The 14,719-nt window shown below is 39.9% G+C and overlaps 1 protein-coding gene across 3 annotated transcripts; it reads right to left on the bottom strand.

The window, feature by feature from the left end:
• Positions 1 to 2,455: 2,455 nt before the first annotated feature.
• gulp1b (GULP PTB domain containing engulfment adaptor 1b) lies at positions 2,456 to 14,066 on the bottom strand. Of its 3 annotated transcripts, XM_030782488.1 has the most exons (11): positions 14,039 to 14,066; positions 9,552 to 9,613; positions 7,974 to 8,045; positions 6,904 to 7,002; positions 6,431 to 6,568; positions 6,185 to 6,301; positions 5,797 to 5,883; positions 4,388 to 4,520; positions 3,955 to 4,049; positions 3,101 to 3,111; positions 2,506 to 2,527 (listed from the first exon to the last, which is right to left on the bottom strand). In XM_030782488.1, the coding sequence occupies exons 1-11, from the start codon at positions 14,064 to 14,066 to the stop codon at positions 2,506 to 2,508; spliced, it is 864 nt and encodes a 287-aa protein (XP_030638348.1). The 3 variants fall into 3 exon arrangements, with proteins under 3 accessions (XP_030638347.1, XP_030638349.1, XP_030638348.1); XM_030782487.1 differs by lacking the exon at positions 3,101 to 3,111 and having other exon boundaries at positions 2,456 to 2,527; XM_030782489.1 differs by lacking the exons at positions 3,101 to 3,111; positions 6,431 to 6,568; positions 6,904 to 7,002; positions 7,974 to 8,045 and having other exon boundaries at positions 2,456 to 2,527.
• Between the last annotated feature and the right edge of the window lie 653 nt (positions 14,067 to 14,719).

The following is a 14,719-nucleotide window of genomic DNA, read 5'->3' as shown; positions in this document are numbered from 1 at the left end:
ACGTTAGAATCCAGAGACAGTTTTCTCTGTGGTGGAAAAAAAAAAAAAAACAAAACCCAAAACATCTCAAAACCCTTGAACTATCTGCTGATGTCGTCAGCCTAATGTAACATAGGACATTAGGACTTCAACGCCCCTTTCCAGCAAGGTATTTATTTGGCCTGAATAAGGTTACATAGCACTGTTCAGGAGAATTTTTGTAAGGATATTTAAAGTATGGAGAGCACCGTGAAAAAAAAAAAACAGTTCAAAGAGCCACAACAGTACCGTTTTTTTTTTTTTTTTTTTTAGTTGTATCCCGCAAGTTAATTTCATATGAATTTTCTTTTAAGTTATGATTTATGATCTGTAAACAGTAGAAGTGATGAAACTATGAGCGTGAGAAGAAGTTCAATACGTTTTAAAAAACAGGCCAAGGTGAGGTTTTTAAACCACTTGTTTCATTATTTATGTTGATCATAGATTTTTTTTTTTTGAAGTCTCGCAGTAATTTTATAATTTCAGAGAAATTTCAGGCTCCTGGTTTGGCTCTTCAACTGGAATATAGGTTTTACAGGAATATGTGTTTGTATGTTTGACCCCTGTATAGTCACCCTTCCATTCAAAGCTTAGTGCCATCAGAGAGTGAGACTGTTAACTAGGGAAACTGCGTATGCTTGGCGATTGCTACCTCTGAAGTAATGTTTTGTTTTGTTATCTTTTTTATTGGTGCTGGACCATTTCACAAATGCCTAATTTATGCCTGAACCACATTGGGATTTTCTCAGATATTTGAAACGTACAATCAGAGACCGATTAAATAATGATTGTATAAATTTTTTTGTGGCCATGTTTTGAATGAATGCGTTATGTTTATCTGACAAAATTTTATTCATTGATACAAACTCTATTTTTCAGCTCTCCGCCCCCCCCCAAAAAAAAAAAAAATTTTAAAAAAGTGTTGGCCTGCAACCCATATGACATCTCTGTGTGTATGATTTATACAAAATTAAACATGACTCATTTGCAAAACTTTTCTTAAACACATTTCTGACAAGACCAAATTACTAAGTGTAGGAACTGGTTTTAAGGGAATCAAGTAATATCCTGTAATGAAACATATGTCTTTTTTTTTAGTTTAGATACATAGCACAGAAAGTCATTGTGTAAGTTGAAATTTATTTTTCCAAATTGAATATCAAACACACACATCATACAGAACATTATGGTCATTCTGCACAAACAAACGTATGGTGGTTGACAGGAGCTGACTCTGTTTCTTAAGACGGAGAAAGACTGCTTCTGATTTTAAAAGGTCAGCAGATCAGTAAAATATTCACCGTACTGTATTTCTCGTGAATTACGCAAAAACTACCATTTCAAAATAATATGAGTAAAAAAATATTCAACTCTTGACACTTCCTACAAAGGTGAGTGGTATGTTATGTTATGTAGGTTGGATAAATGATATTCTCTGTGAGGACGTAGATGGAGTTCTGAAACAAGTGTGCAAGATTCTCGTGAAATGAATTACAAATTGAAAAAGTAAAATCTTGTGCAAAACAACGCTAAAGGGAAAGGTGATTTTTACATTTTTTTTTTTTTCATAGCACTGAGTGAGTAATGATTGATCTGTGGTTTTTTTTTTTTTGATATTTACAATAATTTCTGCTTAGCAGCTAGTAACATTAATATTGTCCAATGGGACAACAAGCTTCAAAGTATGAAAACCCACTTTCAGAAACCTTCCTTTAGAAGCCAGTAGCAGATACTTCCATATCTCATGACACTGGGACATTGTGTTGTCTACATTAGGCCTGTCAAGTATGGAAGTGTAAATCAGTGTGTTCTGAAACTTGAAATTTTAAACTTGAATTCAGTTATAAAGTAAAAAAAAAATCCAAATTAAAACAGAACAGAGGACATGAAAACTTTACACAAAATAGAGGTTGACACAAATCACGTATCTGCTATTGGCGTCTTTGGTCTGTCTAAAAATATGTTTTACGCGGTTCCCACCCAATCGCGATCGCATCGCTATAGGACAGCAAAAGGCCATGAAAAAATAGCAGAGAAATTTGTTGCATTTAGTGAAAGTTGTGAATCATGGTAAGACATTTTAAAAACTCACAGCAAATTCACCCCTGATAAATTAACACACAAACACTCACCGTTAATTTAACACAGATGAATTTGCTGTACGTGAGGAGGCAGTTAGTGGAAATGTTTGAAGTTTGGGAGACGGTATGACAATAACCATCTCTGAAGTACAAATATCAGTACAGACAAATCTCTCTCAGTTGATTTCTTTTTGTAAAAAAATATAAATTACCTGTACAGCTTGTAGTTGTGGCATTGATAGTTACCGTCATTGCAAAATGCAAATGGTTATACAAATCTACACCAAACATTCCGAATACACTCCTTTAGAACAATCATCCTATTTACAAAAAAAAAAAAAAAAAAAAGGTTGACATCAACAGCGACTGTCCAGTGGATCGCGGGAAAAAACAGTGCCCTCCAAAGTCAGTCCCATTTTGAACCCCTCCTGTCAAAAAAACCCCCCCAAAACAATTACTCAATCAAATCCAATCAAAACGAACAAATACATCAACAGATAAACAAAACGACTTGCTAAAGGGACGAAACTTCATCAAGAAGGGGAACGCTCAAACAAAGCACTGGGTGTTCACAGCTTACTGTAAATTCTGTGAAATTTGGGTCGTTCACTCAGGGGATTGCAGCGTTCCCTTGCTTAATATTTATACTGAATACATATTTTGAATGTATTTTAGGAGTAATAAAATAACATTGCTAGCGGGTATGCAGCATGCAAACACAGGGCGAGGCTGGCCAACACAGATAAAGTATAAAGTCAAACTCCACCACAGAAAGCACATGAGCAAACCTACAGTATCTGCTGCTCGGAAATGTAGCCTCCTCAAATATTTCTGCGGTAAAAGCACTCGTTTTTTTTTTTTAAATCAAGCCTTCCTGTAAAATGTTGTGCATTAAAAGGTTAAGACGTCTGACAGTTCTCAGGTTAGAATGACACCATTAAAATAAGAGGTGAAGGTGGGGGGGGGTGGGGGGTCAAAAAAATATGAAAGATTTTACAAACCATCTTTGCCTCTGTGAGAAGCATGGAGGTGAGGAGAGAGAGACAAATATCAGCACATACAATGCAAAATTACATGTAAATTTTGCTCAGTAGAGAATTATACGCACATCCACTCTGGCCTGTAGAGACTCTGCAGGTAACTTGGGTTTTGAAAAAACAAATTTAACCCTCAAAAACTACCTTTAAAGATCAAGAAGAGCTTTCGTGATGTTTCCCAAAATATGTAATGTGGTACATTAGCACACACGCCTGTTTGCCATTTGCTATTGCCTCATATCGCTGCTGCTTTGATCTGTTAATAACCACACTCAATCATGTCCTTGGTTTAACACACAAATGAAGTCAATTCATAATGAACTCAGCAGGAAAACAATTCCCTCTGGCCGACATTTGAATAACAAATATTCAGCGACTATTCCAAATATGTCACAATGTTCAAACTGCACAGGCACCACGCTCTCGTGTGGCACAGAGGGATTTGACTCTTTATGCTGTGAAAGTACATTTTTAATAAACATTCGCTTGAACAATTAGAACCTGTACAAGAGCTGCCAGTACTTACAGAATGTTTTCTGCCTGACAGCATTACTACTACTTATGACCTGACATGCAATATCAGAGGTTCCAGTAACAGATTAGACTCAGTATGACATTATGGTTACCATACAGCGTTTTACAACTATCGCGTATTATACAGCACACATACAGTTGTGAAATATTACATTCGTTTTTGTAATAAGATGTTCATTGATGTTAGTTATGGATGTTATCGTTGATACTGAGATCAATCGAGATTATTAATTATTAACCAAACCATTCAAGCCTCCAAGAAAACCGTGTCTTCGTGAACTAACCTGCATCTCGTCGAGTTTAGCCTGAATGTCTGAAGGAAGGTCTGCAGGTCCGCTAATAAAGGGATCAAACGGCTCGGCCCCGAAAAGATCTCTGCCTGCAGGGGAGGGGCAAGACAGGGCCCTGTTCAGTAATCATTAACAAGAAAAAAAAAAAACCTCTGCATGCCGATATAGAAGCTAAAACGTGTCATCGCCCACGGGGTCACTCGCAGTATTTTAGCATTTGAACATGGAACTGTTTAATTATGTTTTCAATTGGTTTGAAAGGACTGGCAGAATGTTGTACTCCACATGCATAGATACAGCACGTGTCGCCGTGGAGTTAGGGTTAGGAAAACATTTCTGGGGCTTTTGGGGTTTTTTTTCGTGACATTCCTGGAATATTCCGAAAGCGTTCCAAGACCGCAGCTTTACCAGGCCACAGCGAACCCACCTTTTTCTTTGGGTTTTTTGGCGTCGGGAGATGTGCCGTTGCTGGATGGTACTGTCGCGAGGGGAGATGCAGAGGAGAAGGGAACCATGTCGAATATGTCAGTAGAGGGCGCTCTTGCAGGGATGCTCCCAGCCTTAAAGAGATGGACCGCAAACAAGCAATTGAGTCGCGGGTCATTCTGTGAGACCGATGGTGATTTTCACAGCTGGATAAATATAGACCTGTTTGTGCACGTGTATGGCCTAGGATCATCTAACCTATCTTTAAACAGCCTTTGCGACCTGCACTGCATTGGGCCAGTTACATTCAGGCGCTATGGCAGTGATGAATGAGTCAAGAATAGATAAGGAATTACTGAGGCAACTCAAGTGTCCCGTAGTCAATCCAATGGTCCACCGGTTACAGATTGACTGCTTTGAGTCACCACGAATAAGTGTTTATCTTTGTAGTTTTTTCGGTGGGATTGACAAGTTTATTGAATTGCTGTCCACAAGCTAAATTGACCATGTGTGTTGCACATGGAAACAGCGATAAACATTAACACAAAAAGCGAAAAACGTGATAAACACTTGAGCTTGGTTGGCATATCATGCAATGAATTCCATATCAAAGCATACTAATCATCATGAACTGTCATATGAGTCAGTCCTTAATTACGAAAGTTATTTCTCATCCTTGCCACTCTCTGCAAATGAAGAGGATCAGACAGTCAGACGTTCACATAATTTATCCAATCAATCAAATAAAAGCAAGAGAACACACTAAATAATGTTTTGGACTGATAAACTGTACTGTACTGATACACTGTCAGTCAAACAGCGTCAGTGGGAACAGAGGCGGTGTTTACACGAGGTCGTGGTACACTGTAGCCGTTGGATGGCTTTGATTGGATGGGTTTAGAGGGAGGAGGAGTAAGAAGGCCTGCCGATTGGCTGGAATCGGGCGAGCTGACAGGAGTGAGAGTGACAGAGGAGATCTCTAAGCAGGAAAGCGAGCTGAAGTCACCACACCAGAACAGAGCAGAGGGTCTCTGCAACATGTAGGTCTCGTTAGATGTGTTTAAATGAAGAAGCTGAGAGGAAAGCAAAGAGAAAAAGAGGGAGGTTAGACTAGGAAAAAGAGAAAAAGGTGTGTGTGTGTGTGTGAGTGTGTGTGTGAGTGTGTGTGTGTGTGTGTGTGTGTGTGTGTGTGAGTGTGTGACAGAGAGTGAGAGAGAGAGAGAGAGAGAGAGAGAGAGAAGAGGTAGACTGGGAAATAAAGAGAGCGTGTTTATTGAAGTGTTTATTGTAGTGTTTATTGAAGTGAGAAAGGCTTTGATAGAGGAAAAAGTATAAAAAAAAAAAAATAGGATAAGAATATGTTCCCAAAGATGATATTATCCGTCTTAAAATTCAGATTATCTAACTCACCGGCGAAACTTGGGCATTCATCAGTTGATCCTCCAGGTTCTGAAGCTGCTTTTTCAACTTTGAATTTTCCATCTCCAAATCTTGAATCTGAAACGAACCAAAATATAAAAGATACACTCACACCGAATTTGAATATCTTGCATACAGGCATTATAATACAGTGCACGTGTCTTTAAAACAACTCCTTTTCTTTCCGGCCGAGTGCATTTAACCTGCATCAAACATCAAAAGAAAAAAAGAAACATGTCTTGGTATGAATTACTATAACTCTCTCACCGCGCATAACACAAGTCCTGTACAAACGACAACTTTCAGAACATCACTATTGCAAGGTTTTTTTGTTTGTTTGTCTTTTTCTGTTGCATGAGACACATTGAGAAAATCTTACTCTTTTCTGCAAGTTTCCAATTTGTTTTCTTGTCTCGACATCCTTTCCACCAGACTCCAAAAACTTCTTGTACGCCAAGTCAAAGGCCTGTCCGATGGCCAAGGTAATTTCCTCTGCCTGGAATCAATAAAGTCATTTATTGTAATTGCGGATGGGTGATGCCGGAGCCCTGGGCTTTTTTTTTTTTTTTTTTTCAATGAGCTTGGTCCACCTGCTACCATAGTCACGCTTCCATCTGCGACTTACACATTTTTCGCTGTCAAACACGTAGCATATGTGTTTCTTGGATTCGGGATCTGTGCAGATGAAGGTGAATATCCGTTTGTCTGTCTTGTCGTCGGCGCAGAAAGACATTCTGTGGAGTTGGCAGTTGTGCTGCATTTCCTGAAACAATTGCATGAGACACGGTGGAAATATTAACTTGACTGGACCCAAACATTCAGTATCTTTTCAATGTGGATAGCACATGTTGTATTCATAAGAACGCCAAGAAGTATATTCTGCACTACGTGAGAAAGGTCCTGGTACTTTTTCCAGCTCAGCTGCAATCACTTCTGTGCTTTCAACACACTTTAAGGAAAGAAAATTCTAGAGGAAATTCTAACTCTTATCACAGGAGTTTCAAAGCTGCAGAAAGAAGCTAATTTGACGCAGACGATTAACATTTCATTAACATGAACTGCAGAAAAATGAGTAATTGAGAACCATGCAACACTCACTTTTGTTTTCGGATCTAAGATCTTGATGCCATAAATGGAGATTTGTAACTCCACTTTAGGAATTTTCTGGCCCTCCGATTTCTTTATATGCCTCTGGAACTGAAAAGAAAAGGATCAGAGCGGCATTTTTATTTGAAACAATCTTTGAAGACCACAAGGGAGGAATACGAAACCAAACGACTTAAATGTCAAACTAGTGAAAGCCTGACCAGTGAATGGCGCTGCAATGAAAAAATAAATAAATAAATAAATACAAATAAAAAAACCTCAGAGGCATATTCCTCTGGACTGTCACCAAGGAAACACACATTTCACCCTTGAGTTGATGTAAATAGTGCTGAATGTGATAAAATAATAGAATACCATTACACGCTAAGCTAAGTGAGGCGGAATGATATGTTTTAGTCTCGAAAGTACAGACTTCACCTGTAAGACTTTGTCACTGTCATCTCTCCCTTTCTTTTTAATCAGAAAAACAACATTAAGGAGCGAGTAGAGAGAATCGTGAGGCGTCCGCATGTAAGTGAATCAGAGAGAGGGACGTTTTGCCAAACCCCCGTCCGAGTTAATGTATTACTTGGAAGTGTGTTGAGAGCAGAGGAAGTAAAAAAAATAAATAAATAAAATAAAGTTGCGGTCGTTAAGTTTGAGTGTAGGAAACTCAATTTTAAACAATAAGGATCTCTGACAGCGTTTTCTGTTTCTTTTATGGGGGTAAATTATATGGATAAACAGAACACTGGTCCAGGCCAAATCCACAAACCTCAAAGCCATTCTTTAGTCCTAACTAAAACTACGTCAGTGCAAGGCAATAAGTTATGTTCTGGCAACTTCACAAAACTAGAACTGGACCTCCCATTAAATGAAATTGGAACTGGACTTCTCATTAAATGAAACTGGAAAGTGAAGGTAGTCTATTAAAATTTCTAGTAGATGTGCCCTTAATTAATATGTTTTGGTACTGTTTCCAGTCAATAAAAAGAGCTTGCTAAAATGAAGTAACTGTAGCTAAGCATACGTTTATAGCCCATAAATATTCTCGACAATGCTTCCTGTTGGACGAGGCGTACCTTCAGCTTTCGGACTGCAACCCGAACGACGTCTGTGCCTTTTGGCTGGTCCACTTCTGTGATTCCTAGGAACTAAGCGGGATTCAGGAGGAAAACAAAATCAGGTTTTGCAACGAGAATGTACTGTGAATATCTCAAGCAAATTCCCAGGAGCAATTCTGATTAAAGCAATCAAGCTTTGAGTTTGACAACACAGCCCAACTATTCTGAACCAGTAATTTTATTACGGTTTGTACACAGTTTACTGAGTAGCTTGACCAACAACAGGGTAAGATTATCTAACACTGTCTCCTTATCAAGTCTAGCTGCTCTGTGCAGGTCTGCTAATGGTTACTCTGGGGAATGAACTGCTTTAGACTTGCAAGTTCAAACCCTTAGGTCTTCTTAACATTCATTAAAGTCTATGGCGAGATTTTACCATGAAGCCACCCAGATGAGTTTAAACTGAACCTTACAGAAGGGGAAGGAAACTGCTGACCTCAAAGGTGACGCATAACATAAACAAAGCAAATAAGATAAAATAAAATGAAATGAAATAACTTTGCGTGAATGACGAATATAAATTTCAATCGCCAGCTCTGACTCTTTAAGAGCAAGCTGCCGGCCAGGTATTTTTCTGACGTTAACTATCGCTGAGCGGACGATGATGAATGCACTGAATGATTTGAAAGAGACCAGTGCGCACCGACTGCTCTAAGGTGAGCTTCTAACATCATCCCACCATCCATCATGCTAGGCACTCGCAGGAATGGCACCGTATCTCTTCTAAATTACCACCCCCCCCCTCCCCACCCCAACCCAAACCCTCAATCACCCCCATCTCAGCATGTACGGCATTCACTGCAGGGACAAGCAGATGATGGATTTCTGGCATGTTCACTCATCATATTGTAAGATCTGGCAGTGATTCTGAACCAGAGGGTGTGAGAATTGAGCTTGCGGTGTTAAGTAGGGAGTTTTTGGAGTTTGGCTTTTGTGGAAGCAAAGACAGGGCCAGACGTGTTTTACAGGCCGATTTAAAAGACGTTCAGTTGAGGCAATAATCGGGTAATATGGGAATTTTTTTGGATAATGTAAAGTGACATAATATAAGTGTACACTGGTGGGCCTGACGCTTATTTCCTGGCTAAAGGAGCTGGAAAGTTTGAATAGAGGTGTATTTTGCAAGAACGTTGCAAATCTCTCAGAGAGTCCTGAGAATGGTGGGTCCAGCAAATTCCCACTTTTGCAAAATCCCTCAAACATCGTAATTTTATAAGAACATATCTATTGTCATAAGAATGTTCCCCAATAGCTGAGTTTGATCTGTGAGTGACGGCTCCATAATTATTCTCATTATATTGTCTCCGTTCTGATACATAAATGTGTATTGTACGCACATCTAGACATACAGAGTTCCCTCCCAAATACAGTTTCTCTTCACTTTTCTCATGAAACGGTGACAACGCATATTTACCTTGACAACGACCCGTCTTCTTACTACTTATTTTAACGAAATTGTTTAAAACCAGGTCTGCCACGGCAAGAATTACCACGGAGCCGCAGCGCAGGGCATGAAGAATCAGATATCAGTTTTACCTTTGCATTATACACGAGGTAATGGTTCACAAGTGCTTCAGTCGCATGAATGTTTGGTTTGTCTGGAAAGAGAAAAAATTGAGTTAGAGCAATCAATAGGCACCCCGGGCCTCCAGCGGTAAACAGAGCAGCGTAATATTGTTAAGTGACCTTGATGAATTTTTGAGGACTACATTTAAAGCCACCCTGAAAATATCAAGTGGAAAAAAAAAAAAGAAAAGAATAACAAGCATGCGGTAGTCTTTTTGCATCCAAGTGGGACCACAGTGGAACCACATTCACTGCATTTTTCACACTCTTATGCTAACTTCTAACATCAGGTGAGGTTGTAAAATTTAAGAAAAGTCACACTCTTAGCAACTTTGACCCTGAACACACAAAGTTCAATTTGGTTTTTTTGTTGCTTTTTCATTTGTAACTGACCCTGCAACTCTCACAACAGATGCACTTTTTTTATTGAACAAAAATGAATGTGCATCTCAGACCCTGGATAAATAAATTATGTTTTATTGTTTTACACCATTGCCAGTTTGAATGTTGATGAATGACTCTGGTGTATTTCTGTCTTCTCCTCGGCCATGGTGGAGGGGTGAAATTGAACGTTGATGAATGAGCTGGAGGTGTCTCCATGGTCAACGCGCTGACAGGTTTTTCGCCCTGAGTCAGCAGGACACAGCTTAAGTATGAGAGAGGGAGCAAGTGAGAGAGAGAGAGAGAGAGAGAGAGAGAGAGGGAGAGAGAGAGAGAATGTGCACCCTCAGAGCCAGAGAAGCTCTGTTAAGAAAAAAAAAAAGCAAGCTCACCTCACTGCAAAATGAAGAAGTGCTCGGTTGACACAAAGAGCGATCGGGCAACAGAGGGCAGACAGTTTTTCTGCCGCTGTTTATTGACACCCTCATCACAAAAATGCTCGTATAATCCCGTCCCCCAAAAGCTGGCATGACAGCTGTCACTGCCGTTCACATTAGCGGAGGGTTCATCTTCCTAGTGCACTGCGATTAATAACGTAGAACAGAGAGACAGGCTGGCAGTTCTGCTCAACTGCATTAAAGTGCCTGGAAACTGCCAGAGTAGTGAAACAAAAAAAGGGCCTGAAAACTGGAGGGCAGCTAAGGGATAGAAAGTTAACGCACTTGAACCATCTGAATCCAAACTGATGTAACACTGGCATTATGTTGTTATAGCGGGTGTCATGAGAAGTGACAACGACTAATCCCAGGATACGATATCGCGCTTGAAACATCTCACATCCGATACGGTATTGAAATTATGAATGAAATTGAATTAGTCTTTGTTTCTGCGCTGGGCAGAAATGCCTTCGTCATGACTTTTTTTTTATGATGCCTGTTGTGATATCGATGCTGCATTCCAAGTCGCTGTTAAGATAACCCGAAAAACACATCTGATTTAATTACCGATCAATATCGGTAACAGGATAACATCGGTAAGAAGAAACGAGATAACTCATGAGCTGCTTTCAGGGACTTCCAGGAATGCTAGGTGCAAAAAAACCCCAAAAAACCCCCCCAAAAAAACCACATTTCTGCAAAAATCATTTAAATATCAGCATCGTAACTTTATCAGAACGTATACACTATCGTGATGAAGGACGAAGGGCTACATGTAGGATTGCGTCTTTGCAATCTGCAGTCGCATGGGACGTGTGTTCTATTTTAAACCCGAGCCTTAGCATCCCCGGCCCCCCCTGCTGCGCCCGCACAGAAAAAGGTTACAGCACTGTAAGGCTTTCCCTCCTCTCTGCAGGATCGGGAAGAAAAAGATCGTGCCAAAGAGATGACCTTCATCAATTGTCAAAGAAAAATACCCCTAATCGCAGGTGACATCATTGCACACGGTCAAGCTTTTAAAAAAACGGAGTCAGAAATAAGCAGAGGATCGCCGAGGACATGTGACATTGGGCACTCTCTCAAAAAAAAAAAGGGCTTGACTACTCACATGAACTTCTCACGTTAACGGTGCACGACTTTTTATATTCTGCAGTCGCACAACTTTCGGGACTGAAGTTGGTTTAGGGCGACTCTTTTTAGACACTGATCGGATCGAAAACGTTTTATTTTATTTCAACGTTCATTTAAAACTTTAGGTACTGTGAAGTGTCGACAATCAGAGTTTTGTACGTTAGAAACAGCAGCACCCACTGCAAATCTCCTGGACTTCACTGTTCTCTTCTGTTCTCTTCTGTAATCTGCTCTGCTCTAATGCTGGATATTATGTGTGGTGCTGTGTCTGTGAAGGCTTTCATCCATTGTTGAATCGCTGCTAACCATGGATGAGGTCCACACGCAACAGCACGATGAAGCAAGAAAATGGCAAATTTTGACTGCGCTCTGATTAGATTTTTCTCCCCTCTTCTCTGCGGCTCAGGGCAAGGGATTCCATACCTCGTTTTTTAATATGCACGCTAAGTTTGGTGCTCTCAGTATCTAGTTTTCCAGTTGAGCAATCCTAATTAACATCAACGTCACAAATAGAGCAAATTTAAAGATAGATTTGATTCACTTCATGGTAATATGCCACACTCATTTTGTGCAGGGGGGAGTGTGTTCGTCTCGTGTCATTACCAACCCTACGGATGTTAAAAAGCTGTTAAAAGTTTTTGTTTTTTTTTCAAGTTCAGTCGCTTTTCTGAGAGCTAGACTAATTCCCATCAGGATAATAAGAGTTTATAAATGCGTTTCACACCTAATAAATTGGATTTTGAAAATTTATGAGATGTACAATAAGTTTAGGTTTCAGTGGTAATCAAACCAATTTTCTGACTAATAGGTCGTATACATTAGATGAGTAAGTGTATATTTATTAGACTGACTGACAGTCTGGAGACCTGATGTTTATCATTTTTTTTTGTTTCTTGTTTAATTTATCGTTATTATTAAATAACAATTTTACCTTTAAACAAAGAAGACATTTATGCATCTTTTCTGCTTATTAGATCCTGCAGCAGTTCACAATTCATGCCCTTTTTGCTGAAACTGTTCCTTTAAGATTCCTAAAAAGATCCCCGTCTCCCCACAGAGTAAAATAAATTGCATCAACCTGTACCGCAACATTCGGGGAACGACTCGAATGATCTGCTTTTTAAAACAACGCATGGTGGAGAGAGAGAGAGAGAGAGAGAGAGAGCTTTTGGACTTACACTGTTATCTCTGCCAACGAGCAAAAAATGCCAACAGTGAGCTATGAAATATTCAAAGCCACCTACTGGTATGCCTGCAAGCTGAGATAAACCCCGCCAAAACCATGAGCTGCGACCACAGCAGGGCCAGGGGCAAAACACTGTCACTGTCATTAATAAAACATTAGCCAAGAAGGAGCTTTTTCTTTTTTTTTGCATGAACCTGGCTCTCTATGGACAGTCAAAAAGAGATTTCAGACCACACACCCAACGGAGGCCTCAAGTGGACTGACTGTGTGAGTGAGGAGTCGGAAAATGGAAAAAAAAAAAAAAAAGTCATGCAGGAGAAGCTTGGAAAAGTCGCTGTCATGGGGATACAGGAAGTGGTGACTTCCGTTGAATGTAACAGGCAACGCTGTGATTAAATCTGTTAACAGTCTCTAGTCAGTTTCTCCCTCAGTAAATGAAGTTAAGTTTCAACAAAGTCGACTCGTTGGAAGGAAGGAGAGGACTCTTAAGTTATAACGTTTTGATGTTGCTGTTGTTGTGTGGATGGGAAAATGCCTGTTTTGCTTTTCAAAAGAAAAAGGAAAGAAAAAGAAATCATTTTTTGGGGAGAGAGATTTGAATCCAAGTTTTGCTACAACAGTGGCACCCCTAAGAGAACCAACTACAGTGAGAAACTTCTAGAAATGTGATTATATTGCTTGAAAAGTTTCTCTTTGTCCACAGCTTTCAGACTTAATGAGTTAAATTTCAGATCTCCGAGATGAAATTACAATTCGGCTATGACGCACAATATGAAAATACCAACGTCAAAGTCTAACTGAGACAAACAGAACTTCAGCCAAATTACAGATTTCAAGGCAGCTGAGCAGGCCTTGAATTCTCTGAGCAGAGTCCGTTTTTTGGGGTTTTTTTTTAGTACTGTTCAATAGTTTATTCATGTGACTTTCTTCATTTAAATCCATTGTAAGGCTCAATGAGCCGAGCATGTAGTTTTAACAATGAAGCCAATAAAGGCCAGATCATTCAAGTTAAGCCAGACAACTGATCAATGATTCAAATCAATCAGTCTAACAGCTAATCAGATGCTTAGATGCTGATGAATGCAGGAAACACCATAATGGTGAGATGTAGGTATTCCACAGCCAATAAGGTTGGGCGTAATGAACGAAACAATCCATCATATGCGTTTTTTTTTGTTGTTGTGTTTTTTTAACGTGTCGTTAGGCCATGTTGTAATCCGTAAGACTGCTGGAATTCCAACCAGTTCAGATCAGATCAAGAAATTCCAAGTTTGTAAAGTCGTGTGAAGCAGAGCAGAGAATGTCCTTATCTGAACTCTCACCCCTTTTCCTGTTAAAGGCGCGATTCATCCTGTAGAGCCTGACAGCAGAGGGATGGATGAAGTTGACTGCCCGACAATCTTTCTGAAAGAAAGAAAGAAAGAAAGAAAGAAAGAAAGAAAGGTAAATGACGACGTTACATTTAGCCTAGCGATGATGAGCTTCGTTAGCAGCGTCAATCAAAAGAAGTTTAGCCTTACAGCTGTGACACAGATTAAAGCACATTTCCATTCGAACATGAACATAAAGCGTCGAAGCCAAACGCTGCAAAGTAATTTCCTTTAAAGCTTATTTATAACTATTATCTCAGTCAGTGCTCAGGTTGGAGCCTGATATTGACAGCCTACAAACAAGGCAAGTGCGTGATGCAAATCTTGGCTCGGCGCCGCAGCCTAACAATGGCTCTTTGTTTTAAGTATACTTTCAGCCAATTATGCAGGCTGAGAACAGCAACGACAGCAGAACCAACGAACAACCCGCTCTAATGTGTAGCCCGCCACAGAGCGCGGTGCCATGAACAAGCGACTGTAAAAAGGTACGCGCTTCGGGAGCATTCCGGGTGGGGGGGGGGGGTGCGGGGGTCACACCATGTTTATGAGTCACTCTGTGAGCTCAGCGACATGTGAGGGTATCAAGTCAAGTGGTTTCATGAAATGCAGCGAATGCTTCCTGGCATTTGTTGA

This window comes from Chanos chanos, chromosome 8 (assembly GCF_902362185.1).
Source record: "Chanos chanos chromosome 8, fChaCha1.1, whole genome shotgun sequence".
NCBI lineage: Eukaryota > Metazoa > Chordata > Actinopteri > Gonorynchiformes > Chanidae > Chanos > Chanos chanos.
The sequence above is the reverse complement of the archived record's forward strand: the minus strand, read 5'-3'. Positions and strand labels throughout refer to the sequence as shown.

Excerpts from the sequence above, each read along its gene's own strand:
- gulp1b (XM_030782487.1), bottom strand. The coding sequence starts at position 14,066 with ATGAATCGCGCCTTTAACAGGAAAAGGG. Across the intron at positions 8,046-9,551 it reads ACCTCGTGTATAATGCAAAG|TTCCTAGGAATCACAGAAGT; the intron begins GTAAAACTGATA and ends AATCCCGCTTAG. Across the intron at positions 6,569-6,903 it reads TCTTAGATCCGAAAACAAAA|GAAATGCAGCACAACTGCCA; the intron begins GTGAGTGTTGCA and ends CAATTGTTTCAG.